This window comes from Monodelphis domestica, chromosome 1 (assembly GCF_027887165.1).
Source record: "Monodelphis domestica isolate mMonDom1 chromosome 1, mMonDom1.pri, whole genome shotgun sequence".
NCBI lineage: Eukaryota > Metazoa > Chordata > Mammalia > Didelphimorphia > Didelphidae > Monodelphis > Monodelphis domestica.
Genome location: NC_077227.1, coordinates 187,122,454 through 187,149,136, shown reverse-complemented (window position 1 = coordinate 187,149,136; position 26,683 = coordinate 187,122,454). Strand labels below are relative to the sequence as shown.

At 34.6% G+C, this 26,683-nt stretch overlaps 1 protein-coding gene across 6 annotated transcripts in view; it reads left to right on the top strand.

The window, feature by feature from the left end:
- The window catches only part of DMXL2 (Dmx like 2), a 163,992-nt gene that overhangs the window by 77,658 nt on the left and 59,651 nt on the right, over positions 1–26,683 (top strand). For all 6 annotated transcript variants that reach the window (XM_007479955.3, XM_007479954.3, XM_001370018.5 and 3 more), the window contains 7 exons: positions 153–834; positions 1,310–1,431; positions 3,050–3,139; positions 7,509–7,626; positions 9,266–9,385; positions 17,857–18,081; positions 23,154–24,833. In XM_007479955.3, coding sequence (XP_007480017.1) covers positions 153–834; positions 1,310–1,431; positions 3,050–3,139; positions 7,509–7,626; positions 9,266–9,385; positions 17,857–18,081; positions 23,154–24,833 — 3,037 coding nt within the window. The remainder of the gene's footprint in view (positions 1–152; positions 835–1,309; positions 1,432–3,049; positions 3,140–7,508; positions 7,627–9,265; positions 9,386–17,856; positions 18,082–23,153; positions 24,834–26,683) is intronic.

Sequence of the window (26,683 nt, the reverse complement as noted above, 5' to 3'; positions counted from 1 at the left end):
GAGTTTTATATCATTATCTGAAGCCATGGGTTTGATTCCTGGATCTTTTATTGATGCCCTCATATGATCTATTGGTTTGTAATTATGTTTATAACAACTTAATAGTTATTTTTAAAAACCATTTTATAAATAGTTATATTTGTATTTTTTAGGTTTCATTTTCTTCTCGGATCCCTGTTGCATTTCCCTCTGGGGATGCCAGTTCTCTCAGCAAAAATATTATGATGTATGCTTCTAAAAAAGTGGCTAACACCCAATGGCTTCAGGAGAAGAGTTCTGATGATGCCCTTGGATCCCAGCTGAGCTCCAGACATGATAACACAAATGTGAACATTGAAGTTCCTATTGTAATGATGGTCTCCAAACATGTTGATGGATCTTTAAATCAGTGGGCAGTTACTTTTGCTGACAAATCTGCCTTTACCACTGTGCTAACTGTAACTCACAAGTTTAGATATTGTGGTCACCGATTTCATCTCAATGATCTGGCTTGTCATTCTGTTTTACCATTATTATTAACATCCTCTCATCATAATGCTGTTCTAACACCTGAATCTGATTATCTTGGGGAGTCATATAGTACACTAAGTCAAGTCATGGATCCTGTAAAGCATATTAAAGGCTCATCTAAAGAGTCTCTTAGAAATGCAGCAACTCGTACATTTCATGATCCAAATGCAATCTATAGTGAACTAATTCTGTGGCGTGTAGACCCAATAGGACCCTTGTCATATACTGGGGGAGTATCTGAATTAGCACGGATCAACTCTCTCCACACTTCTGCATTTTCTAATGTAGCTTGGCTTCCAACTCTTATTCCCAGCTATTGCCTAGGTGAGTGCTATCTTAAAATATTTCTATTTTGTAATGAGTGATATTTTTATAAAAATTCAGAAGAATTACAAGTCTAATTTTTCAAAACATTAATTGCCATGAAGTTTAAAGTTATGCTTATTAATGTTTTGAATAAAAACTTTTTAGTAGTTAATCTGGTTTTTATTTGTGGATAAATATTAAAAGGATAATGTACCAAGTACTCGGAGTTCAGGTGGAAGGATAATGTTTTTAAAATGTATGTATTTCAAACTATTTGACAGTATTTCATTCAGTTCTTAAAAATTTATGCTTATGAATCTTTTTTGCTGTCATTATTTTTATTGTTTTAGAATTGCTTGTGTTTGTCCTAATATTGATGTTAGATATTGTATTTTTAAGAGAGTTATACGGTGATATTCATAATAGGAGTTAAAAAGAAACCATTTGTTAATGCAAAGATCCCTTTTTTGCCCCCCCAAAACTATTTTTTTAGGTACATACTGCAATTCTGCTAGTGCTTGCTTTGTTGCATCTGATGGTAAAAAATTGAGATTGTACCAAGCTGTAGTAGATGCCAGAAAGTTGCTCGATGAACTCTCAGACCCGGAATCCTCAGTAAGTTTTCATTATTTTTGGTGGAGTAGGGGCACGAGGAGAGTGGGTATGTAGATTCCATATTTGCATATTCAAAAATCCTTCCTTTCTTTAGTGTGTTTTTGAATGGATATCCTTCATATGTTTTGTTTTTCATGAATGTGTGTCATGTTTCATTTTTTTCTCACATTGTCCATTCAAAAGCACCATAGGTTTAAAGAAATAATATTCCTACGCAGCATTTATTTAACATTCATTCCATAAATATTTATTCAGAAACTGACATATACAAAGTACTGAGCTACTCAATGATGGAAAGACAAGATGAAATGTCAGTTACTTCTTTCAAGAAAGCTTATACGAAGTTGATGTAAAGATGCTTAAACAAATAACATGAATGTTTTAGATACAGGATAATAGAGGATATTGGTTCGGGATCATAATTTATGTCTTGGATATTACCGTCATCACTTGTAAGCTCAATTTATTTTGCCAAAGATTCAACTATTACCCATACTGATCATGCCTATTGTTAATAATTCATATTTGAGGAACAGTTCTATGAGGTATTATTTTTCCTATTTTATTAAAGAAGGAAAGCTAAGTTTCTGGTAAAGGAACATCCCCAGAGTTTTACCAATAACAGGTGTCTAAGATGTTATTTGAACCCAGGTCTCATAATTCCATTTTAGATTCTTTGAAGCTCTCTGCTGAACCATTGCTTCTCTGTTATCACCAATATCTGCCACCACTAATTCCCTATGGCACCCTGTCCATCACCTTTAATTAACTAAGCCTTTTATTTTTGGATGTCAGATTTGAAACAAGGAAACCCAGACTTTACTGGTAATTCTTTTCCTCATAGTTTGTTCAGTTTGTTTCAACAAGCATTTATTTGCTGCTCATTTTGGTCCTGGTCCATTGTACTTGGAATAGAGGGAAATACAAAAGAACTAGAAATCCTGGTTCTCTTGTGCTTGAGTTACTCAAAATCTAACTGGAAAGGCCATGTACTTACCTCACAAGAAGAGAATGCTATTCATCTCAACTTAATTCTTACTTTATGCAAGAAGCTTTTCCCATTCTTCCTTGATTTTGATGCCTTTCCTCATTTGATTATCCAAGGTTTATCCTACATACATCTTGTTTGTATATAGTCTCTTTCACAGTAGACTATGAGCTCCTTGAGAGCAGACACTATTATCATCACCATTATTATTATTTTATATTCCCTGGCTTTATCATAGTGCTTGGCCCATAGTAAGAACTTAATATATTCTTGTCAAATGATGTCAATGAAAAATTGTGTGGCACAAAAGTTAAGATAGTTAAGGTATATCATGGATGGGTGATTACTTTTTGGGGAAGATGCTTCTTGTTTTGTATGTAAACACAGTAAAATGTAAAATTATGCTTGCTGCTGAGTTCCTAAATGATTATTATGGAAGAGTAAAACATTTCTTAGGTCTATTTATGGGATGTTATTAATTTTAATACTATTACTTGTAGGTAGTGTCTTTCTTGCACAATCAACATTATTAATCAATGAGTAGATCATAAATACCTGTTGTGTATAAGGTATTTAGATTATCACTGATAATAATGATAAACTTTTAATCACAATCATCTCTTATTTCAGAAACTTATTGGAGAAGTGTTTAATATTGTGAGCCAACAGTCTACCGCCCGACCTGGATGCATTATTGAGCTTGATGCAATAACTAACCAAGTAAATAAATGCTAATGAAATGATGGTATAAATATACTTAAAAATTGCTTTAATAATTATTGAATTTTACCTTTAAAATAATCTTCTTTAACCCAAGTTCATAGTCCATGAGAGGTTTAGGAATTTCTTTGTTTAGATTGGGGCTATGAGGAATTTTGATCCTCAGAGTAGAATAGTTATGATCCTGGTCCTTCTGCATCAAGACTGCATTCATGTTCAGACGTTGTAGTCTTTTCCTAGGGAAATGAAATGGAATTGGAGTTATTTACTCATCTTGGTGGGAAGAACCAGGATTTATAGTGTTTTGACTTAAATCATTTGAAAGTCTTTAAGGAAGAGATATTTGAAAATGCAGGTAGGATTGGGATTAGTTTGAAAATACACACGAACTTTAGAATTAATTACCTGACACTTGATCAGCCTTTAAAGATTACCTATCAAAATGGTAAGATAATTAAAAAAAAGGTAGAAACTTAGAACGTGTGATAAAAGATCAAAGAATTATAGACAAATGAATTTCCCTTAATGATAGATTATTATGTTTGTAATTACAGTAAGATATTCATATTATTTGAAGTAAAGTAAAATTGTTATGGTATATTCTTGAATATTTTGGCTACATCCATACAATTATTTTGGTGGGCATTAAATTAGATTCATGTTTTTGGCCTAGCATAAAGGAAATATATAGAAATATTTCTAAAATTTATTAAAGTAGGTAGCTCAGTATAATGCTGAAGTTCTTTGCCTTGTTTGTGTTATGAACCTCTTTGAAAGTCCAGTGAGATCCTCTCTGAATTATAGTTTTAATTATATTGAATTAGAACAAGCAAAATGTTTTAAAAAAGAAATTCCCAGTAATAGCTATATGGCTCAGTGACTGGATAGAGAGCCAGACCTGGAGATGGTACGGTCTGAATTTGACCCCATATACTTCCAAGCCATGTGACCCTGGGCAAGTCACTTAACTCCAATTTCCCCTAACCATTACTGTTCTGCCTTGGAACCAATACACAGTATCAGTTTTAAGACACAAGATAAGTATCTTTTTAAAAAAGTCATTCCCAGGACCCTACACTAATAATCTGTAATTTATAGAGGGCTAGACTAGTTAGTTGTATTTCTGCACTAAAATCCTATGATCCAGTTAAAAACAGGTAGAACAAGAGCAGAGTTAACGAGCAGACAATGAGAGGTTTGATAGAAAACTATTCACCTACTACCAAGCACAGAATTGTATTCTTGGGAACTTGAGGGAATTAGACTGACTCTAGCACTTTGGTGATGCTGCATGAGAAAAGGCTTGGCTGTGGCATGTGTTCCATTTGAAGATAACAGAAGAAAGTAAATATCTTCGTTGTTGAATCTTCAAGAGATAGAGAATCTCAATATGTATATCAAAATTGAGAATAATATTAAGCATAGCTTTGTTGTGTTAGAACTAAAAAATTCAGCTGCTTTTTTATTGTTTTAGATTTTAATTGGAGAGCATAATTTCATTCTGGAAGTTGACAATGTAAAAAATAAAAATAAATAAAAACAAAAAAGAAGAAAATAAATTGGGTGAGGTATATTGTTGAATTGTTTTAAAAATGTTATATTGTTTATCAATGTGCAGATATGAAATTCCTAAGGACTAAAATAATCTGAAGGCGTAGTGTCAAGGGCTATATGGGAAGTTGTTAAACATATTGGTAGGGGGTAGCTAAGTGACTCAGTGGATTGAGAGCCAGGCCCAGAGATGGGAGATCCTAGGTTCCAATCTGGCCTCAGACACTTCTCAGTTGTGTGACCTTGGGCAAGTCACTTAACACCCATTGCCCAGCCCTTACCCCTCTTCTACCTTGGTACCAATACACAGTATTGATTTTAAGATAGAAGGTAAGGGTTTTTATTTTTTAAAAAATTGTTAAAATAAACAGTGTTGGATTTGGAGTCTGGATGAACCAAATTCACATTGTCTTTGGGCAAGCCTCTTACGTCTCTGAGGCCCAATTTTTGTAACAGTGTAAAATAAGGATAATACCTAGTAATACCCTACATTGTTTGTGCATCTAGAGTTGGACAGTAACTTAGAGGCCATTTATTCCAATTCCTTCATTTTACATGTAAAGAAATTCAGGTTCTAGGGGATTTAGAAGCTTACTCATCTTCCTCAGATAGTAAAGCAGAGCTGTTGCTCATGAGGGTGAAACTTGGAAATTTGATTAAGTGTTTTGTAGACTTTAAAGTCTTATGTAAATATCAGTTTGAACTGTCATTACATAATAGATACCAATAAAGTCTGTTGTGACAGAAAAAAAATTAGCATTAAGCCATACTGATAATTGATACCAAGGAAAAATTTAATTTCTGCTGGGTCCTTCAAGCCCAGTTCTGTCTTGTGCTGATACTGCAGAAAGAGGTTCGCTGTAATTAAGCTCTGAGCTCATCAGAGAGCTGCTACAGAAACCATGTTTTTTGCTTTTCAAGCAGAACTCCTTTATAGTGCGTCTATTGGCCTCCCTTACTATTCTTATAAGGATTTCCTTGCTGAATAGAAGAGCTAGCAGAGAATTCCATAGTTGCTGGAATATTTCTTGGCACCCACCTTTTTTTTTTTAAATATATAGGAGAATGATTTTCCAAAAATGAAAGAATCCTCACTGTCATCTATTAAATTAGCAAGACATTTTCAACTGCACTACCTTAAAAAAGTTTTCTCCCCCTTTTATCTTTTATGTATGGTCTATTTTAATATTATGTAACGGTAATTATCATTTATGCAAGCACCCACTATTTGGCAGATATTGTGTTAAATGTTTTAGCAATATTTTTTGTTTGATCCTCAAAGCAATCCCAAGAGTCAAAAATAATAACAATAACAATAGCTAATATTTATATAGCAGTATGTAGTAAGCCCTCTATAATTATCTCATTTTATCCTCTCAATAACCCTGCAAGGTAGATACTATCATCACTCCCATTTTACAGATGAGGAAACTGAGACAAATAAAACTTACATGACTTGCCCAGTATCTGAGCCTGGATTTAAATTTGACTCTAGGCCCAGTGCTCTATGCACTGAGGTACAAGTGCTAGCTACGTATAATGTTGTTGCTCAGTTATTTTTCAGGGTCACATAGCTAGTAAGTGTCTGAATCCAGGTTAGAACTCATGAAGATTGGTTTTCCTAACTCCAGGCCTGGCACTCTGTCCACTACATCCCCTATTCATTTACTGTGTGTAATACTACAAGGAGACTCTTCATTCTGAGAACTATTCTTGCTTGCATTAGAGGCAAAGGATAGAGAGAGGTGAGAGGATTTCCTGGTGGCAGCAGAGATGACCTAAGCTTAACTTGACCGATGGTATGAAATATTCCTGACTCTTGAGATGATGCCTAAAGGGAAGAAGGATAAAAGTGAAGGCCTTTCCAGCTTCCAGGTTAGGGACATATTGATATGCCCTAGCTACTCTTCAACAAGGCTCTTCTGTGCCTCATTATCTTCTATGCTTTAGACAAGTCTGACCATTTTTCTCTAACAAGATGAAGGCAACCAAGACCTCAACTCGGGACAGCAGAATTCAAATTGCTAATCTTGAGAAAGATCAGAAAAGCCATCAACATCTTCCCTCTTCTTAGCTCAGTGGAAGTGCAGAAGCAGCTATTAACAGGTTCCCCTTTAGGCTTATCAGTTGGGCTGTCTTTGGCACTGAGTCTACTTAAGAAAACTAAAGGCAATCAGTATCTCATTAGCCTTTAGGGAGACTATGTAGAAAACAAAGTTCTTTATTCTTTTTCACGTTTTCTTAAGCAGGTCATCAACTGAGGAGGCAAATGTTTGCCCTCTTTTTCATGGAGAAAATGTAAATATAGGATCGAACAATTTACTAATTGTCCCTGGACAAAAGCAGTGCACTTAGCACAGTTAGCGGTGGGACAGGAGATGGCTGGATTTGTTTGGATCACCATGGACCTTCAGTTATGATTCCTGACTTTCCAAGAACGATATATATAATATGTTCAATAAATGAGGGTTATCAGAAATAGGTTTTTAATTTTAAGGGAAACAATAAACTACCCTGGCACTGCCTCTTAGAAATCTTTAAACCCTCAAGTTTTATTCACTTTTAAATTCTGAGATGTAGCCTTTTCCCCTCTTGATTTAGAAATTTATCAAATTTAGAAATTTGTAAAAATATATATAGACTTGTTTCCCTTTCAAAATAAGGGGATTTGATATCCAAAAATCTCATTTTATCCTTAGTAGATAGAATTCCTGTGTTGTTTTTTTTAATGGTGTGTGTGTGTGTGTGTGTGTGTGTGTGTAGGTGAAGGTAGGCCTGAAGTACAAAATTATTAATTTTTTTTTTTTGGTGTTTATAGTGTGGCTCGAATACACAGTTACTTCATGTTTTCCAAGAAGATTTCATTATAGGATATAAACCACTTAAGATGTACATCCACAAGAAGGAGCCAGAGATATTTTTCCAACCATCTCAAGGTACCTTCAAATATGGTCTAGATCAAATTTCTCTAATTTAGAGGAAAAAAAGTTCACTATGTCCCTATATGGCCTTTATAAAATAGTAGAAATCTCTGGAATAATTCATGCTATAAATGCTAAATAATTTGGTTAAAATTACTGTAATTTTGGCCAGTAGAAGATTTGTATCAGTAATGCCCCTCTAGCAAGGAAAATCATATTTTTTGAGGTAAAGTTAGAAGTAAAAAATAATAAAGCACAGGATAATGGAGCCTGTTGTACTGAGGCGGAGGTTCCAAGTTCATGTTCCCCTCTTCAGTTTTTAGTTTTTTATAGTTTTTAGATTCTTGCTTTGATTATATTCAGTTTAATACTCTTGTGTGTGTGAGGTATTATATACAAAGATGAAAAACGGCATTATCCTTGCCCCAAATAGTAAGTGTTTTAAGGTTTATGTAGCATTTGCTTCAAAAGACTACTCTGAGGTAGATAATATAAGTATTACTCATCTTGTAGAGGGTTGGACCCCTCAGGTTCTTGGAATTTACATCCTTTATCCTTTTCTCATTTGCTGCCTTTTCTTCCCTCACTGTACTATTCTAAAAAGCCTATATGTTTATCTTTCTCTAGCTTTTCTGTATTCCTATTCATCCTTTACCTATCAGCCTGAATAATCTTTCCTAAAAAGCAGGTCTGATTTTTTTTTCACTCTCAGAAAATTTTAGGGGAGCCTGTTATATTTCAAATAAAATACATATTCAGTGTGTTTTTTAAGGCCTTTTATAAGGTTCATCCTTCTGGAGTAATAGATAGAATGCTGGACTTGGAATCAGGGAGCAACTGGGTTTCAGATCATGCCTCAGACACTTTTACCTCTCTTTGCCTCAACTTCCTTACTGCAAAGATTGGACTTAACCTCTGAGGTCCTTCCCTACTCTAAATTGATCCGGGTTTTCTAGACTTACTTCATGTTACTCCCCTTTATACACTTTCCCATTATACACAACCTTGATTGCTAGTTATTCTCCAATCTATCTTGCTGTCTCCTGCTCCTCTTCATTCTCACAGCCTAGCATGTACATTCCTTAATTGAGCATTTTAAATACTCCTCCTTCCCAATATTTCCTGTTGAAATCCCTTTTTCCCCCTTGAGACCCACCTCCAGTATTATCTCCTCCATAAAGCCTCCTCTGATTTTTACCTCTCCAATTTTTTTTAGAGCTCTTTGATTGGATTTCCTTTTGTTCTTATCACATCCCCTGTTTTATTAATTATATTTGTCTCTGTGCCTCTTGTATTCTTTCCTTCTAAGAACTGTATATTGTATTCTTGGTGCCTAGCGCAGTATATTGCATATAATATTAATGCACCTGAAAGATATTTATTGATTTGAATGATAGTTTGATTTCACATCAAAGGCACTTAAGCATCAGGAAGTTTTTTATGTGTCCTCCTGTTTGACAGTCATTCTTTTTTAAACAGATTTTTTGAGATTTATTGCAATAAAAAGTTATGTTCCCAAATATTAGTTTTTTATGAGATTGTATCAATTTGTTTTTAAGACCCATTCATTGTTTTCTTCTGTATAATGTTACTTTAAGGGTTTCTTAAGTTTTGAAAGCATAGTAATGAAGTATCTGTTTACTTTTACTGCTAGGATATCGTCCACCACCTTTTTCAGAAAAATTCTTTCTTGTGGTAATTGAAAAAGATAGTAATAATCGTTCTATTCTTCATATGTGGCACCTTCATCTTAAATCTGTACAAGCATGTATAGGTGAGTAATTACAATTCTGTAGAAACCCAGAAATGAATTTCTATTACTGAATGTTCTTTGTTAGATAATTCTTTAAAGTAGAAGTTCTTGGGGGCAGCTGGGTAGCTCAGTGGATTAAGAGCCAGATTTAGAGACAGGAGGTGTCCTAGGTTCAAATCTAGCCTCAGACACTTCCCAGCTGTGTGACCCTGGGCAAGTCATTTAACCCCCATTGCCTAAGCCCTTACCACTCTTCTGCCTTGGAACGCCAATACACAGTATTTTTTTTTTAAGCAGAAGTTCTTTACCTAGTTATTTTTTTTTCATTATCTTGAAAATTATATTTTATCATAATTGGTTTCTTTTCTAGAGCTATGCATTTTCCATTAAAAATGTCATTTTGAGGAGTTCATAGCCCTCATCAGACTGCCAAAGGAGTTTATGACATTATAAAAGATAAGAATTCTTGTTTTAAAGATCCTAAGAAATATAAGTTGAATAATTGAAGTGAATTTTTTGTAGTAAACTTTTAACTATGAAAATAAGAGATAGAAACTATTGATGAAAGAAATTAGATTATGCCTAAAAATAAGTCATTTATGTACTTAAAATATTAATGGAAATTTAATAGAATTAATACTTTATTTTGAGGTTATTACGACTTTATTGATGGAACCACTGAATTAAGTGTTGTGGCTCTAAACTTTTTTTTTAACAAGTCTGGTATAAATGAATACTTAGTCGTAATTTCTACAAATATTAACAAAAATTAGCAAAGATTATTTACCAAATAACAGAATTATAGTATTAACAATTTTTCTTCAATATGTTGGCTGTCTATATTAATATTGTCTAATTAATAATGTCTATATTAATCAATTTTAAGGAAATCTGTAATGTGGAGTTCAAAGAAATTGGCAGATAGATTTTCTTCTGAAAAGATCTTACTTTGAGAGACAAATTAAGAATTATGTCACTATCACAATCAACTTGATTAATCAATCAACTTTTTCATTTTAGGCTTTGTATTCCTAATACCTCACACTATGCCTGGTACATAGTAGGTGCCAGACAAGTGTTTGTGGATTAATTGATTTATTCAGGAATTAATTTTAATTTTAAGCTACTGAACATTTCAGAATTTTTGTTATTGCTTAAAAAGGGGCAGTGATGTAGAGTAGTGACTAGATCATATGGAGTCGGGAAGACCTGACTTCATATTCTATTTATGATATTTATTGGCTATGAAATCTTGGGAGAATTAATTTCTAATCTGCTCCCTTTAAGTTTCATCCTTTAAATTGAATTGAATTGAACAGTACTTGTGTACTGCAAATTCCTTTCCATTGTGATAATCTCTAACTTATCCTATATATTTATATCATATTATATTATATATATGTAATATATATATAATATATATTATGGTATATATATATATAGCTGTTTGCATATTGTTTCCCACATGAGATTGTTGTTGGATCCTTGGAGGCAGGACCTGTTTTTGCCTCACCTTTTATCTAACATCTAATATGGCACCTGGCCCATAAAAAGTGCTTAATAATTGCTTACTGACTTGACATATGGCATATATTATTTCACAATAACTCTGTAGAATCTGCATTAAGGGGAATTGGGAAAGGCTTGTTGCTGAAGGCATAATTTTAGGTAAGACTTGAATGAAGTTAGGGAAACAAGGAGTCAAAGACAAAGGAGAGGGAGAATTCTAGGCCTCGGGACAGCTAGTGAAAATTCAGTCAGGAGATAGACTGTCTTGTCCAAGAACAACAAGGAAGCCAGTGTCATTGGAAGGGAGACAGGTATCAGAATACTGAAAAGGCTAGGAAGGGCCAGTTTATGAATAGCTTTCAAAGCCAAAATAGAGTATTTTATGATCCTGGAGGTTATAGAGAGCCACAGGGCTTTTTTTTTTTTTAATAGGGTAATGACATAATTATACCTGTAATTTGATTTGATTGCTTAGTAGAGTAGGGTCAACCTTGAGCCAGAGAGTACAGCCAGAAGATAAGTTCAGTTGTCCATGCAGGAGTAGATGAAGACCCAGATCAGGGTGTAGAAGTGGTCAGAAGAAAGAAGTTATAGAGGTAGAATTTACAGGACTTGGGTAATAGATGAGATGGGCTGAGGAAGAAAGGCTGTATAAGAGGAGTCATGAATGAGATCTAGGTTATAAACCCAGGATGATAGGAAAAATGGTAGTGCCTTTGGCAGTAATGGGGAAATTATGAAGATGGGGAGAATTTAGAGGAAGAGATGATTAGTTGAATTTTAGAAATGTTTAGTTTAAGATGTCTTCCAGAATGGATGGTCTACTTAAAGAATCCTAGAGAATCAACTAAAAAGCTAGTGGAAATAATCAACAACTTTAGCAAAGTTGCAGGATACAAAATAAACCCACATAAGTCATTGGCATTTCTATATATTTCCAACACATCTCAACAGCAAGAATTAGAAAGTGAAATTCCATTTAAAATCACTCTAGACAATATAAAATACTTAGGAATCTATCTGCCAAGACAAACACAGGAACTATATGAACATAACTACAAAACACTTTCCACACAATTAAAACTAGATCTAAAAAATTGGAAAAACATTGCTCATGGGTAGGACGAGCTAATATAATAAAAATGACCATCCTACCCAAACTTCCTATCAAGAATATCCAGGGAAATAATGACAAAAAAATGCAAAGGAAGGAGGACTTGCAGTCCCAGATCTCAAAATATACTATAAAGCAGTGGTCATCAAAACAATTTGGTACTGGCTAACAGACAGAAAGGAGGATCAGTGGAATAGACTTGGGGTAAATGTCTTCAGCAGGACAGTCCATGATAAACCCAAAGATCCCAGTTTTGGGGACCAAAACCCACTTTTTGATAAAAACTGCTGGGAAAATTGGAAGACAATATGGGAGAGATTAGGTTTGGATCAACATCTCACACCCTACACCCAGAGAAACTCAGAATGGGTGAATGACCTGAATATATAGAAGGAAACTATAAGTAAATTGGGTGAACACAGAATAGTATACATGTCAGATCTTTGGGAAAGGAAAGATTTTAAGACCAAGCAAGAGCTAGAAAAAATCACAAAATGTAAAATAAATAATTTTGATTACATTAAATTAAAAAAAGTTTTTGTACAATCAAAACCAATGCAAACAAAATTAAAAGGAAACAACAAATTGGGAAAAAATTTTCATAACAAAAACCTCTGACAAAAGTCTAATTACTCAAAGTTATAAAGAGCTAAATCAGTTGTTCAGAAAATTGAGCAATTTTCCAGTTGATAAATGGGCAAGGAATATAGGCATTTTCAGGTAAAGAAATCAAAACTATTAATAAGCACATGAAAAAATGTTCAAAATCTCTTATAATCAGAGAGATACAAGTCAAAATAACTCTGAGGTATCATCTCCCACCTAGCAGATTAGCTAGCATGACAGCAATGGAAAGTAATGAATGTTGTAGGGGATGTGGAAAAGTCAGGACATTAATGCATTGCTGGTGGAGTTGTGAATTGATCCAACTATTCTGGAGGGCAATCTGGAACTATGCCCAAAGGGCACTAAAAGACTATCTGCCCTTTGATCCAGCCATAGCACTGCTGGGTTTATACCCCAAAGAGATAATAAGGAAAAAGACATGAAAAGAATATTCATAGCTGTGCTCTTTGTGGTGGCAAAAAATTGGAAAATGAGGGAATGCCCTTCATTTTGGGAATGGCTGAACAAATTGTGGTATATGTTGGTGATGGAATACCATTGTGCTAAAAGGAATAACAAAGTGGAGGAATTCCATGGAGACTGGAACAACCTCCAGTAAGTGAAGCAGAGCGAAAGGAGCAGAACCAGGAAATCATTATACACAGAGACTGATACACTGTGGTACAATCGAAGTTAATGGAATTTTCCATTAGTGGCAATGCAATGATGCAGGACAATTCCGAAGGACTTATGAGAATAAGAACCCTATCCATATTCAGAGGAAGATCTGTGGGAGTAGAAACACAGAAGAAAAACAACTGCTTGATTACATAGGTCGATGGGGATATGATTGGGGATGTAGACTCTAAATGAACATCCTAGTGTAAACACCAACAACATGGAAATAGGTTCTGTTCAAGGACACATGTTAAACCCAGTGGAATTGCACACCAGCTATGGGGAAGGGGTTGGGGAGGGGATGGAAAGAATATGATTCTTGTACCCAAGGAATAATGTTCTAAATTGACTAAATAAAACTTTAAAAAAAAATAAAGTGAATATAGCTGTGTAATAAAAAAGATGTCTTCCAGAAATCCAGTTTGAGATGTCTAATCAATATTTGGAGGTGCCAGAAAAGAAATTAGACCTGGATCAATCTGAGAATTCATTTCCCTAGAGATGATAATTATATCCATGGGAGCCGATGAGATCACTAGGTGAAATAGTTTAGAGCAGTTTCCTAAACTTTGTTGTTTCTTGGAACCCATAGAGTTTTATTTTTTTTTTTCCAGTTTCCATAGGCTTACATATTTATATCCTAATATTTTGGCAGCTATTTGAAAAAAATACTTGATAGTTTAAAAATCATTCTTAAATAACACAATTACTAATGGGGATGTCTATATCAGTTAGACTTTGGACACATCTTCAGAATTTGGAATTATATAAGACATTGATTTTGTGTGATATTTGCTTCTTATCATAGCAATCACTGAACCCACTTTTGTAAAAATCTGACCTCTCAAATGAAGTTTCAGGAGTTACTGGCATAAACAAAAGACAAGTGAACATTGGAGAGCACCATGTGGCACAACCTAATGTTGAAACTATAACTATCCTGAGCTAATAGTTTGAGTGGTAACGATCAAACATCTTTACCATGGGTCATTTGAAATTTAAAAAATATCCCATAGCACACAAAGCAGAAAGGGAAACGAGAAGAGGAATGGGACACAGTTAGTGGGCGTGACCTGGAAGAAGAGTCAGAAGAAGAGGCTGAGAAGGCATGGTAGGCAGTAGAAATGCCAGGAGAAAATGGTAACATGAAAACCTAGAGACAAGAGAGCATCAAGGAAAAGAGGGTGTTTGATAGAGGTCAAGAAATATATGAATAGAGAGTAAGTCACTGCATTTTTGGCAACTAAGAAATCCCCAGTAACTTTGCAGAAAGCAATTTCAATTGAATGATGATGTTGGAAACCAAACTATACAGAAGAAGGTAAGAAAGTAGAAAGTGGAAACCCTTAAGGTGGTATATCAGGATGTATCCATTTTGAAATCTGCCAGGAGGAAGTTAGGAATTTAGGAAGAAAAAAGACTAAGCTAGGTCTTTTTAAATGTAAAATACCACATTGGGAAAATGACTAACCTGGAAAATAGATCCAGGAAAGATAATCTAAGAATTATTGGATTACCTGAATGCCATGACCTCAAAAACATCTTAGACATCATCTTTCAAGAAATTATCAAGGAAAACTTCCCTGATATTCTAGAATGAGGGTATAAAATAAAAACATAAATAATCCAACAATTACTTCCTGAAAGGGATTCGTAAAGCATAACTCCCAGGAATATTATGGCCAAACTATGGAACTCCCAAGTCAAGGAGAAAATAATAGAAGCAGTCAGAAAAACAAAAAAAAAACAAAAAAATTCAAACATTGTCGTCTCACAGTCACACAAGATTTAACAGCTTCTACATCAGCAGGCCTGGAATATGATATCGCACGGGCAGAGGAGCTAGGACTTCAATCAAGAATAAATCAGCAAAACTGAGAATAATCCTTTAGGGTGAAAAAAAAGGAACTTTGTGTCATTAGGGCAGTTAAAAGGAGTGTAAATAGGTAGAGAATGAGGGTGTGAATTAAATATAATGGGATATCTAAAAAAATATAAAATTAAAGCATGAAAAAAGAGGAATGCATTGGGAGGAAGGGGAAGGAGAAATAAAAGAGGCCTGAAATTGTGTTCATGGAGGAGGGAGAAAAGGAGAGGTGAAGAGGGGAACATGTGAATCTCATTCATCAGAATTGTCTTAATGAGGGGAGAACATAGCCAATCAATTGGGTATAGAAAGCTCTCTTACCCTACAGGAAAGCAGGAGGGGGACAGGATGGGACTGATAGAAAAGAGGACAAATTGGAAGAGGTAGAGGTCAGAAACTTAACAGGTAAACAGGAAGGAGAATAATACATAGTAATCATAGTGCTGTAAACTTTTTTTCCCCAGGAAATCTCTAATCAAGGCTTAATTTCTGAAATATATAGAATAATGAATCAAATACATAAGAATACAAGCCATTTCCCAATTGATAAATGGTCAAAGGATAAGAACAGGCAGTTCTCAAAGTAATTAAAGCTTTATAGTTATGTAAAAAATGTGCTAGATCTGTATTATAGAAATGTGAATTAAAACAACTCTAAAGTATCACCACATACCTATCAAATTAGTTTTTATGACAGAGGAAAATGACAAAACCTGGAGGAGATATGTGAAAATTGAGACACCAATACACTGTTGGGTTGGTTGTGAACTGATTCAGCAATTCTGGAGAACAATTTTGGACCTGTGCCCAAAGGGCTAAACAGTACACGTCCTTTTGAGTCACCCAATATTATTACTAGGTTTATATCAAGAGATAAACAAAAAGGAGAAATACCTATGGGTACAAAAATATTTAAAGTAGCTCTTTTTGTGGAGGCAAAGAATTAGAAAATGAGGGGATACTCATCAATTGGGGATTGATTGAGTAAATTATAGTATAGTTTGTAATGGACTACTATTGTGCAATAAGAAATGAATGAGCAGAAAAAGCTCAGGAAAATATGGAAAAACTTAAATGAATTGAAGCAGTGAAAGCAGAAACAGTAGAACATTATACACAGCAACAGGAATATCATACATTGGACAACTGTGAAAACTCAGCTCTTGATGATAAAAAATGCCATTTGCACTCAGAGAAAGAACTGATGGAGTTTAAATCCAGACCAACATTTTTCATTTTCTTAATTTTTTTGTTTCCTTCCACAAAAGGATTAATGTGGAAAAATGTTTTATATGGTTGTATATATAAAATCTCTGTGAGATGGCTTACCATTTCAGCAGGAGTAGGGAGAGATTGGGGGAAGAGAGGGAGGGAAAGAATTTGAGGCTCAGAATTCTTTTAAAAATGTTGGAAATGATTTTTACATGCGTTTGGAAAAAAAGAAAATGAACTTGTTTTTTGAAAAATGTAGAATTAGTATTAGTAAATTATATATTGTATGAAATTTAAATCCTTGTTAAAAATCTAAAATTTCTTGGTTAAATTATTGAAATGTAAGCTGTGTCAACTGAGACTATATGAGAGATCATCTATTCCAACCTTTTCACTATACAAATAAAGAAATTGAGTTATAGAGTGCTTAAGTGATTTGATTGAGGTTACAAATCTAATTCATGGCACAGTTGGACCTCACACTAGTTTCTTGATTCACATTTTCTTCTTATTTTAATTGTTATGCATTTCACTGAGGTCTTGTTCTGTGTCTTGAAGTATGTTTCCACATTCTGTACTGAGAAGTTAAGAGACTTGGATTTTCCTTCTGGCTCTGACATTGATTCTGTGACATTGAGCCAGTATTAAGCAAGTCATTAACTCACCTTCTTTAACATAACAACAATGGGAGGGGGGCAGCTAGGTGACTCAGTGGATTGAGAGCTAGGCCTAGAGAGGGGAGGTCCTAGGTTCAAATCTCGCCTCAGATGCTTCTTAGCTGTGTGACCCTGGGCAAGTCCCTTAATCCTTATTGCCTAGCTTTCCCAATTCTTCTGCCATAGAACCAATACATAGTATTAATTCTAAGAAAGTAAGGATCTTAAATTAAAAAAAAAAAAACCTAAACCATAGCAACAATAAGTACCCCTTACATTTATAGAACCCCTTTTTTCTTTTTCTAAGTGCTTTTCTATAACTATAGTTTTTAACTTCATCTCATTACAAAACTTGTAGTTCTTTTTTTCTGTTCTGGCACCATCTCTATAAGGAAGATGGGATTCATCAAATTATGAATTTAGTTTTGGAAGTGAACTTAAAAGGTAATCTAGCCCAGCACCATTATTTTTATAAAAGAAGAAACTAACCTAGAAGAAAAGGGAGAGGTCCAGAAAGACGAAGAATTTGTTAGCTTGTCAAAGGTGTCACCCAAGGAATAAAAAGCACAACTGGGATTTGAGGCCCTGGTTCTCTGTCTCCCTATTCAGTTCCTTGGACTATGTGCCATTCTGCAACTGCTTTTGCTTAAAAAAAAAAAAAGGGTCTAAGAGGTGAGTATAAGATTATTGAAATGAACTAGGAATCTAGAGATTAGATCATGAACCTTGTAATAGTTGAAAGATTTCTGTATTTCAAAAATAATTTAAAGGGGATAGAATACTTAATTTTTCTCTGCCTTTCATGTTTGTTGAATCTAAATTAAAATGTTTTTTTTTTAACCCTTCAAAGCTAAAGCTGAAATTTCTTTACAAGAGAATCTTCTTGCAGTTCCTGAGCAAAAGAACATAGATTCTTCTTCAGAAACTTCTTCTAGTATAAGTTCCATGCCACATTCTTCATCAATTGCTAATCTCCAGACTGCTAGCAAACTCATTCTGAGTTCTAGTCTTGTCTATAGTCAACCGCTTAACCTTCCACCTGGAGTTGAAGTAATCAGAGCAACACCTTCGGCAGGTATCTTAGTTTTTGTTACCTACTTTGCCTGATAGCGATTTTTAGAGATTATGATGGGGTTATTTTGTGTTTCTTTTTGTATGATATGTTACTCTATTGCAAAGCCTTATGATCTGCTGATAGGAATATTTCCTTCTTGCTGTATATTTTCTACATTTTATTAACATTAATTCTCTAAAATATGAACTGCCTTTTTATACCCTTTGACTATCATTTGGGGAATGGTTCTTATTTTTATGGATCAGTTCTCTTTTTAAGAAATGAAGCCTTTATCAGAGAAACTTGCTGTAAAACTTTTCCTTTGTTAAGACAGATTTTGTGTGTATGTGTATAAATGTGTATATATGTGTGTGTGTGTGTGTATATATATATGTATATATATATATACACACACACATATATATATTCTTAAATTCTGATGAGAGTGAGGTTCAAACTTTGCCCACCTCCCCATTTTCTTCTCCATTGTAAAAACTCTTTCTTGTGTGCTTCTTAATGTGAGAAAATTTTCCCCATTCCTCCTCTCATTGCATCCCTATTTCTTACCACTTCATTTTGGTGGGAGATCATCTCAACATAATTAACATATCCATACCCTCTGTTTATGTAGATTCCTCCTAATTGCCCTAAAAATGATAATGTTCTTAGGAGTTACATGTATTATCTTCCCATATAGGAATGTAAGCATTTTAACTTTATTGATTTCCTTATGATTATTCTTCCATATTTAACTTTTTATTCTTTTGAGTTTTGTGTTTGAATGTCATATTTTCTGTTCAGCTCTGGTCTTTATATCAGGAATATTTGAAAGTCTTCTGTTTTATTAATTACCAATTTTTCACCCTGTGGGGGATTATACTTAATTTTTCTGGGTAGGTTATTCTTATAATCTTGAGTTAGAGAATTCTTTGCCCTTCAGAATATGATATTCAAAGTCCTCTGCTCTTTTAACATGGAAGTCACTAAATCCTGTGTTATCCTAACTGTGGTTCCATGATATTTTAATTATTTCTTTCTGACTTACAATATTTTCTCCTTGACCTAGGAGCTCTGGAATTTTACTATAATATTTCTGGGAGCTTTCATTTTGGGATCCCAGGAGGGGATTGGTAAATTCTTTCAATTTCTATTTTACTCTTTGATTCTACGTGTAAATATGATGTGTTGGTTCTCTCTTTTATCATGACTTTCAGGCAGTCCAATGTAATTCTTAAATTCTCTTTCTTCAACCTATTTTCCAGGTAAGTTGTTTTTTCGATGAGGGTATTTCACAATTTCATCTATTTTTTTTTCATTCTTTTGACTGTTTTGCTTCTTAATGTTTCATGAAGTCATTAGCTCCCACTTACTCTATTCTTACTTTTAAGGAATTATTTTTTCTTCAGTGAATATTTGTACCTCTTCCATTTTTACCAATTCTACTTTTTACGAAGTTCTTTTTTTCAGTGAATTTTTGAGCACCTTTTTTTTTATCATTAGGCCAATTTAGTTTTTTAAGGTGCTATTTTCTTACTGTTTTTTGGGCCTCTCTTACCAAGCTTTTCATTCTCTTTTCATAATTTTATCACATCACTTTCATTTATTTTTCCAATGTCTCCTTTACCACTCTTTAACTCTTCAAAGAATTCTTGTTGGGCTTGTGACAAATTAGCATTTTTCTTTGAGGGTTTGCTTGCATCTGGTTTCTTTTACTTTGTCATCTAAATCTGTTTCTTGGTCTCCCCTGGCTCTGTAGTAGCTTTTTATGTGTAAATTCCTTTTTTGTTTTTGCTCATTTTTCCAAACTATTTCTTGACTTTGAAATTTATGCTAAAGTTAGACTTTGATCACTCAGGAGTGGGGTGACATCGCCCAAGCTTCAGGCTTTTTTTGTGCTGTTTTTTTTCAGAGCTTGTTCTTGGAGTTTGCAAGTTTTTGGCTCTTTTAAGATTGTGTTATCTTGGGAGAGATGTGACCATCACTTTCTTGATCTATGCCCTGGTTTTATTCAGGGAAAGACCTTGATCACCTATAGTCTCAAGTGCTAGTGTTCCTCTTGGTCCTGGAACTCTGACAAGATCCCCTGCTCTCTTGTGACCAAACCTAGGCACTTTCCCCCACTTGCGAACTACAATCCAGAGCTGTGTATGGGCAGTACAGTTGCTAGTCAGTGCTAGCTGTATCCAATGCTAGAAAAAGGTCTCTTCTAATCTCTTTTTGACCAGTTGTCTGTCCTCCTTACTGTTTGTGGGCTGAGAGCTCCCCAAACTGCCACTGTAGCCACCTCTAAGGCCTTTCACTGGTAATGTTACTGCATGTGCCACACTCCAGACAGGCCTACACCTTGGTGTGATAAACCTTTTTTGCTGATGTCTTTTCTCAAACTGGAAAAACACTTCACTCTGACCTTTTGATTCTGCTTCTCCAAAATTTGTTTAATGTGCTATTTTAAAGTTCTTTGGAAGAGAATTTTGAGAGTTCATCTGGTTTACTGCCTCTAATCTGCCATCATTTATTTTCCTTTCTAAAACTCAAGTCATTTGCTTACACATGATATTCACCTTTATCTTTTTCATGGGTAAACAAAAAATGTCTATGCTCTTGGAAACCTAATTTAATAAAATCTACATTTGTTGGCCAAGATCAGAGTGACCCTGAGTGTCCCTCATCCAAGAGAGTCATAGCAGGTACATGTAGGTAATCTTGAGCTAAGGTCAGTTAAGAACTCTTAAGATTAATTAATTAGGTAAACCAGCTAGGAAGCCTATAGCCATTAAGGAGTAGAGTTTATAAAATTAGCACACACTCCATTTCTGATTGAATCAGAATAGGCCTTTTCTCCTGTTTTTTTTTCTGTGTCCTTGCTTTTCAGGGTAAACATAAAGCAATTCAAGATAGCTTGGCCTCATATTTTTTCCATTTATATGCCTCACTGCTGCTATATTTTGTGCATCTACTCTTCTTACAAATGTGTGTGATTGAATGTGCCCCAGGTTTGCTGTGTGTGTTTTATTTTCTTTATTTTTAGGATTTGAAAAATTTTGTTTAATTAATTTAGAATATTTTTACATGGTTACAATTCATGTTCTCCCTCACTTCCCCCCAGAATTGACACACAATTCCAATGGTTTTTACTTGTGTCATTGAGCAAGACCTCTTTCCATTGGGTTTTACTTGTGTCATTGATAAAGACCTATTTCTATATTATTGATAATTGCAATAGGGTGATTGTTTAGAGTCTACATCCCCAATTATATCCCTTATGAGGCCATTTTAGCAAGTGTCATTGCTTTGGTTTAATTGTGCCTTCTTGTTAATTATTAAAGGTAAACATATTAGTAGGACTTCATACGCTATAATGTTAGGCCAAATCCACAGAGTCATAAATAGTCACCACCCTCTAGGAGACCAAACCTGTGAGTATTGAGTTGAGGAGATGATTCCCAGAGAAGTTCTAAACTTTTTTAAAATGTCCCAGTGTTTTGTAAAATGTCCTAGAAATAAGACTGAAATAAAATGGATTGACAGCTTTTTTTCATGCCTAACATAAACTACAATATTTATTCCATGATGAGTTTTGCTGCTATTCTCCTGAAAATCCTATAATTTCTTTTTGTGCAGAATGAATACCCACAATTTGGTTCTGCAATCCTCCTTTTAACTCCCTAGCATTGAATCCATTGAATTCTTTAGACAATTTCTACTAGTAGTAAACTACTAATAGCTTTTCATGTGCCTCCAACATTCCAAAATTCTGTCCATTATTTCTTCTGTCAAATGCCCTGGGTTTATTTACTCTCTTGCACTATTCTTCTTTTGTACCCCACCTCTCCCAAACACATATACCTCTTCATGCCTTAAATTTTCTTAACTTATGACTTCTGAACATAGCAGAGGCTGAGGAGGACAGAAAAGCAGTGGAATGGAGGCTAGAGAATATTTAGAGAATAAAATAGGACAGAGGAAGGAAATCAAGTCTGATTTATACTTTTGGAAAAGGAATAGGGTCAAGGAAAAAGGTAGTTGGCTTTTCTAGAATGAGATAGATGGATGAATACCTTTCTGAGCATAATATTCATGTAAAGATAGGCTGGAGTGTGTGGAGATTCTAGAGTATTATTGTATTGGACTTGGAAGATTAGCATTGAGAGAATATCAGAAGAACAGTCTGTGGCAGGTAAAATAGAAGACTGTTTTTGGGAGAGACCAAAATGGGTCGGCTTTGTGGCTAGATGCTTTGTTTTGGTCAGAAACTTAAGAAGATAATGAATATTTTTAGATTATCTCAGACAGGTGGTGGATCTACAGAAGGAAGATTATTATTAAATTAACATTAAAATGAGTTTTGAAATAGGAAAAATAGATGAGTCTTTATAGAAGTAGAGCTGTTTATCTGAAGATAGTTTATGATATATATGTATATATGTATAAATTTTAGGATGAAGTGGAAGGAAGAATATCAGCATAGTATAGAGGATATAATTGACTTTGAAGTTAGAGGAAATGGATTCAAATTCTGCCTCTGTCATAATATGTATGACCATATAGGCAAGCCATGGAATCATTTTGGGTTTTAATTTCCTTGTCTTTAAAAGGAGAGAGATTAGACTAGGTTGCTGATAAGAGTCCCTTCCAGTTCTAAATCATTGATTTTTTCCTTTGTAATCCTGTTGCTCTTCAGGTCTCTCTGATCAGTTGTCTAGTGTAGAACTGACCACAGATCTGGGGTAAAAGAGTTCATGTTAAGGATATAGTTGGTAAAGGGAATGATTTGATTTTTATAGTTACTGTTGCCTGATTGCTTTTAAAATCTAGGGTTGAATATTGGCTTCATTTTTCATTACCATCTAAAAATAAAGTGATTTAGAAACTTCTTTTTGAGGATAAAACAGCATTCCTATTTTTAATATATAGGCTGACAGTTTATGTGCTTGCATTGATATTAAAAAGATTGTGGGCTACCAGTAGAGGGCAGTGTGAAGCTATTGTCCAAAAGATATTGGTAGTTACTTTGGACTTTCCCACAAAAATCAGAATTGACTTCGTAAACTATTTTGTGGCATTAATATTATAACTTTTATTTTCCCTTATAGGTCATCTGAGTTCCTCTTCGATTTACCCTGTCTGCCTTGCACCTTATTTAGTGGTTACAACTTGTTCTGACAACCGAGTACGATTCTGGAAATGTCATAGAAAAGAACAAGATGATGGTATAAGTAATAAAAAAGAAACCTATATTTGGAGGAAATGGCCTTTGATGAATGATGAAGGAGAAGACAGCAGCAGCACAGTCAGCATTGTGGGAAGACCAGTTGCTGTTAGTTGTTCTTATACAGGCCGCCTTGCAGTGGCCTACAAGCAGCCTGTTCAGCACAATGGCTTTGTTTCTAAAGAATTCTCTATGCATGTGTGTATATTTGAATGCGAATCCACTGGAGGATCAGAATGGGTTTTAGAACAAACAATTCATCTTGATGATTTAATTAAGGTTGGTAGTGTCCTGGATTCAAGGGTTAGTGTTGATAGCAATCTCTTTGTATATAATAAATCAGAAGCTATTTTGAGTAAAGACCGATATCTTATGCCGAACATCAAGCATTTAGTACATTTGGACTGGGTATCGAAAGAGGATGGCTCTCATATACTCACAGTGGGGGTTGGTGCTAACATTTTCATGTACGGGCGGCTTTCTGGAATTGTGACGGAGCAGACAAACAGCAAAGATGGCATAGCTGTTATAACTTTGCCATTAGGTGGTAGTATCAAACAAGGAATCAAGTCAAGATGGGTTCTTCTGAGATCAATAGATTTAGTATCCTCTGTTGATGGTACACCCTCCTTGCCAGTTTCTCTCTCATGGGTAAGAGATGGGATCCTGGTGGTGGGAATGGATTGTGAAATGCATGTTTATGCACAATGGAAACATGCTGTCAAATATGGAGACATTGAAATTGATACTTCTCCTGCTGAAGATTCTGCAGTGGACTCTCTTATGCCTTCTAAATACAGCATGGTGTCAAGGAAAAGTATAATCGAAGGAACAGTTATTACAGACGATGTGTTTGGCAAACCAACTGTAGTTCAAGATGGTGGCTTATTTGAAGCTGCTCATATCCTTTCCCCAACTCTTCCCCAATATCATCCAACTCAGTTATTGGAATTGATGGATTTAGGAAAAGTTCGCAGGGCTAAAGCCATTCTCTCTCATTTAGTTAAATGTATTGCCGGAGAAGTTGCAATAGTTAGGGATGCTGAGACTGGAGAAGGAGGTAAACGGCATCTTTCTCGAACCATTAGTGTAAGTGGCAGTACTGCAAAGGATACAGTCACAATAGGCAAAGATGGTACTCGGGATTATACTGAGATTGATTCTATCCCTCCACTCCCGTTATATGCACTTCTTGCAGCAGACCAGGATACAACTTACAGAGTCTCTGAAGAAAGTACTAAAATATCCCAGGGCTTTAATGATTCTCATAAAAACACAAACGAAGACCAGTACGCAGATCTATTCCAGACCCAGACCGTAACAACAGATGATTTTATTGACTTAGAGCCAGAAAAGAAAGAAACCAAATCCAAAGTAATTAATCTTTCTCAGTATGGGCCATCTTACTTTGGTCAAGAACATGCCAGTGTACTTTCAAGCCATCTTATGCACTCAAGTCTTCCAGGCCTCACCCGTTTGGAGCAGATGTTCCTTGTAGCTTTGGCTGATACTGTGGCTACCACTAGTACTGAACTTGATGAACAGAGAGACAAGAGTCACTCAGGTTAGTATTTTTAGTAAACACTAGGTTAACTATTAGAAATATGTGATTATGAAATGTAAATCAAATGTTGCTTTGCACATTTGAACTTTAGGAGTTCAACATCATTATTGAATTACTGTGTGTCTGTACTTAAAATTTCAATAGTAGAGGAGTGTAGTTGATTTAGAATTCTCCTCTGAGTTAGGAAGACTTGTTTTCAAGTGCTGCCTCTGAGATCATAGCTTTAGGACCTGGTCAAGTGACTCAGGACACTATGAGATTATAGTAGTAGGGGAAATATTAATCTGTTTTAGTATAAGAGTTAGCTAATCTGGTTTCCCCAGAAAGAAACAAAAAAACCCCTCAAGCTTCATTAGTAGCTATTTAGTATTCTGGAATGTGCTATGCCTGAAAGGGGAGAAAGGTACCAGGTGTCTCTTTACTGTTTCCTCAATGTTTCTTGAATCTTTAACCAGAATGCTCTTTGGAGCATCTGGCATACACATACATTTTGAGTTGTTTTTATGTTAAGGCTAAGTAGTTTTGGATCTGTGATTATCATCCAAATTGATTCTGATCTTTGATTAGAAATTGCATAAAAGACAAAATAGAATTGTGTGAAGACATACTTTGACAAACTTAACCAGTTTGTGATTCATAGTTCTCTATGGACTAACTGTATCCCCCCATTTACTTCTTATAGTCCTTTTCATAGATGTAATTTCTATGATTACAGCCCAATTTTGAATTTTATCATAGACTTGTGAAACTGGAAAAAAAGGACTTTGTAAGATTAGTTACCCCTTCTAGGCATGTCTAAGCGCAATTCTTTTTCTATTAATTGTCTATAATACCTCAAAATATCAAGAGAAATTAATTCTTCAACCATATTTTAGTGTCATGTTTCAGTGCCTTTTAATTTAGAAGATTCTTCATTACATTTAGTCTTTTCATTCTATAACAAAATTTATTCCTCTTTACTTAAGAAACTAAAATAAAGGTAAATTACTTAATTTTACTACACTTTCTTAAGCTCATCAGGATATAAACAAATGCTATTATTTAGTTCTCTATAGCCATCTCTTTTTCAAGGCCTAGAATATCCTGGTAAGGGCACTAATTTTTTGCACTAATCCAGTGCAAAGAAATATATAGTGGAATAAAACTCACCCAAACTGTCCTTAGCCTTTGTTGTATACTTATTACATTTTTTTCATTCTTTAAAGAAATTAGATGTACTGAAATCCAAAATAAATATTTTAAGGCTATGATGCAAAATTATGTATTGGTCAAGTAGTCAGCCAACAAATAATGTATAGAGTGTTCTGAAAGTTTTAGTGCATTTTAAAGTTTTTAATAGCTTAAAATTACAATAAGACTTTGGGGATACCTTGAGGAAAAAAGATAAACCATTCTTACATAAGAGCAATGTTTTCTTATTATTTTCAGAATTTTTTTCCCAAGAGAGACAAAAGCTATTGAATTGTCTATAAAACATGCCTGAGCTTTGTCTTTCTAATGGTAGTGATGAGTGTGTGCTGAGCCTGAGCCACCCTTTTTGGCTCTTGTGAATAGTGGGTATACTATTTGTGAGATTGTTATCTATTAGGTCTTTGACTATAGCAAAGAATATTTCTCCATGTGAAACTCATTTTCCTGCGTGGAGATCAAATTCCAAATCTTGACTTCAGTGTTACCGAGTTACCATGCTGTAATGGAAGTAAGCAACTTAGGCAGTTATTCAAGAAGATATGAAAGATATGGAAAATTATCTTCAGATATGTAATTTCAGACTTATCTAAATTTCTTGGAGAAAACATTATTTGCAATAACAGAAACATTGTAGTTTATTTGTTGCCATCATGAATTTT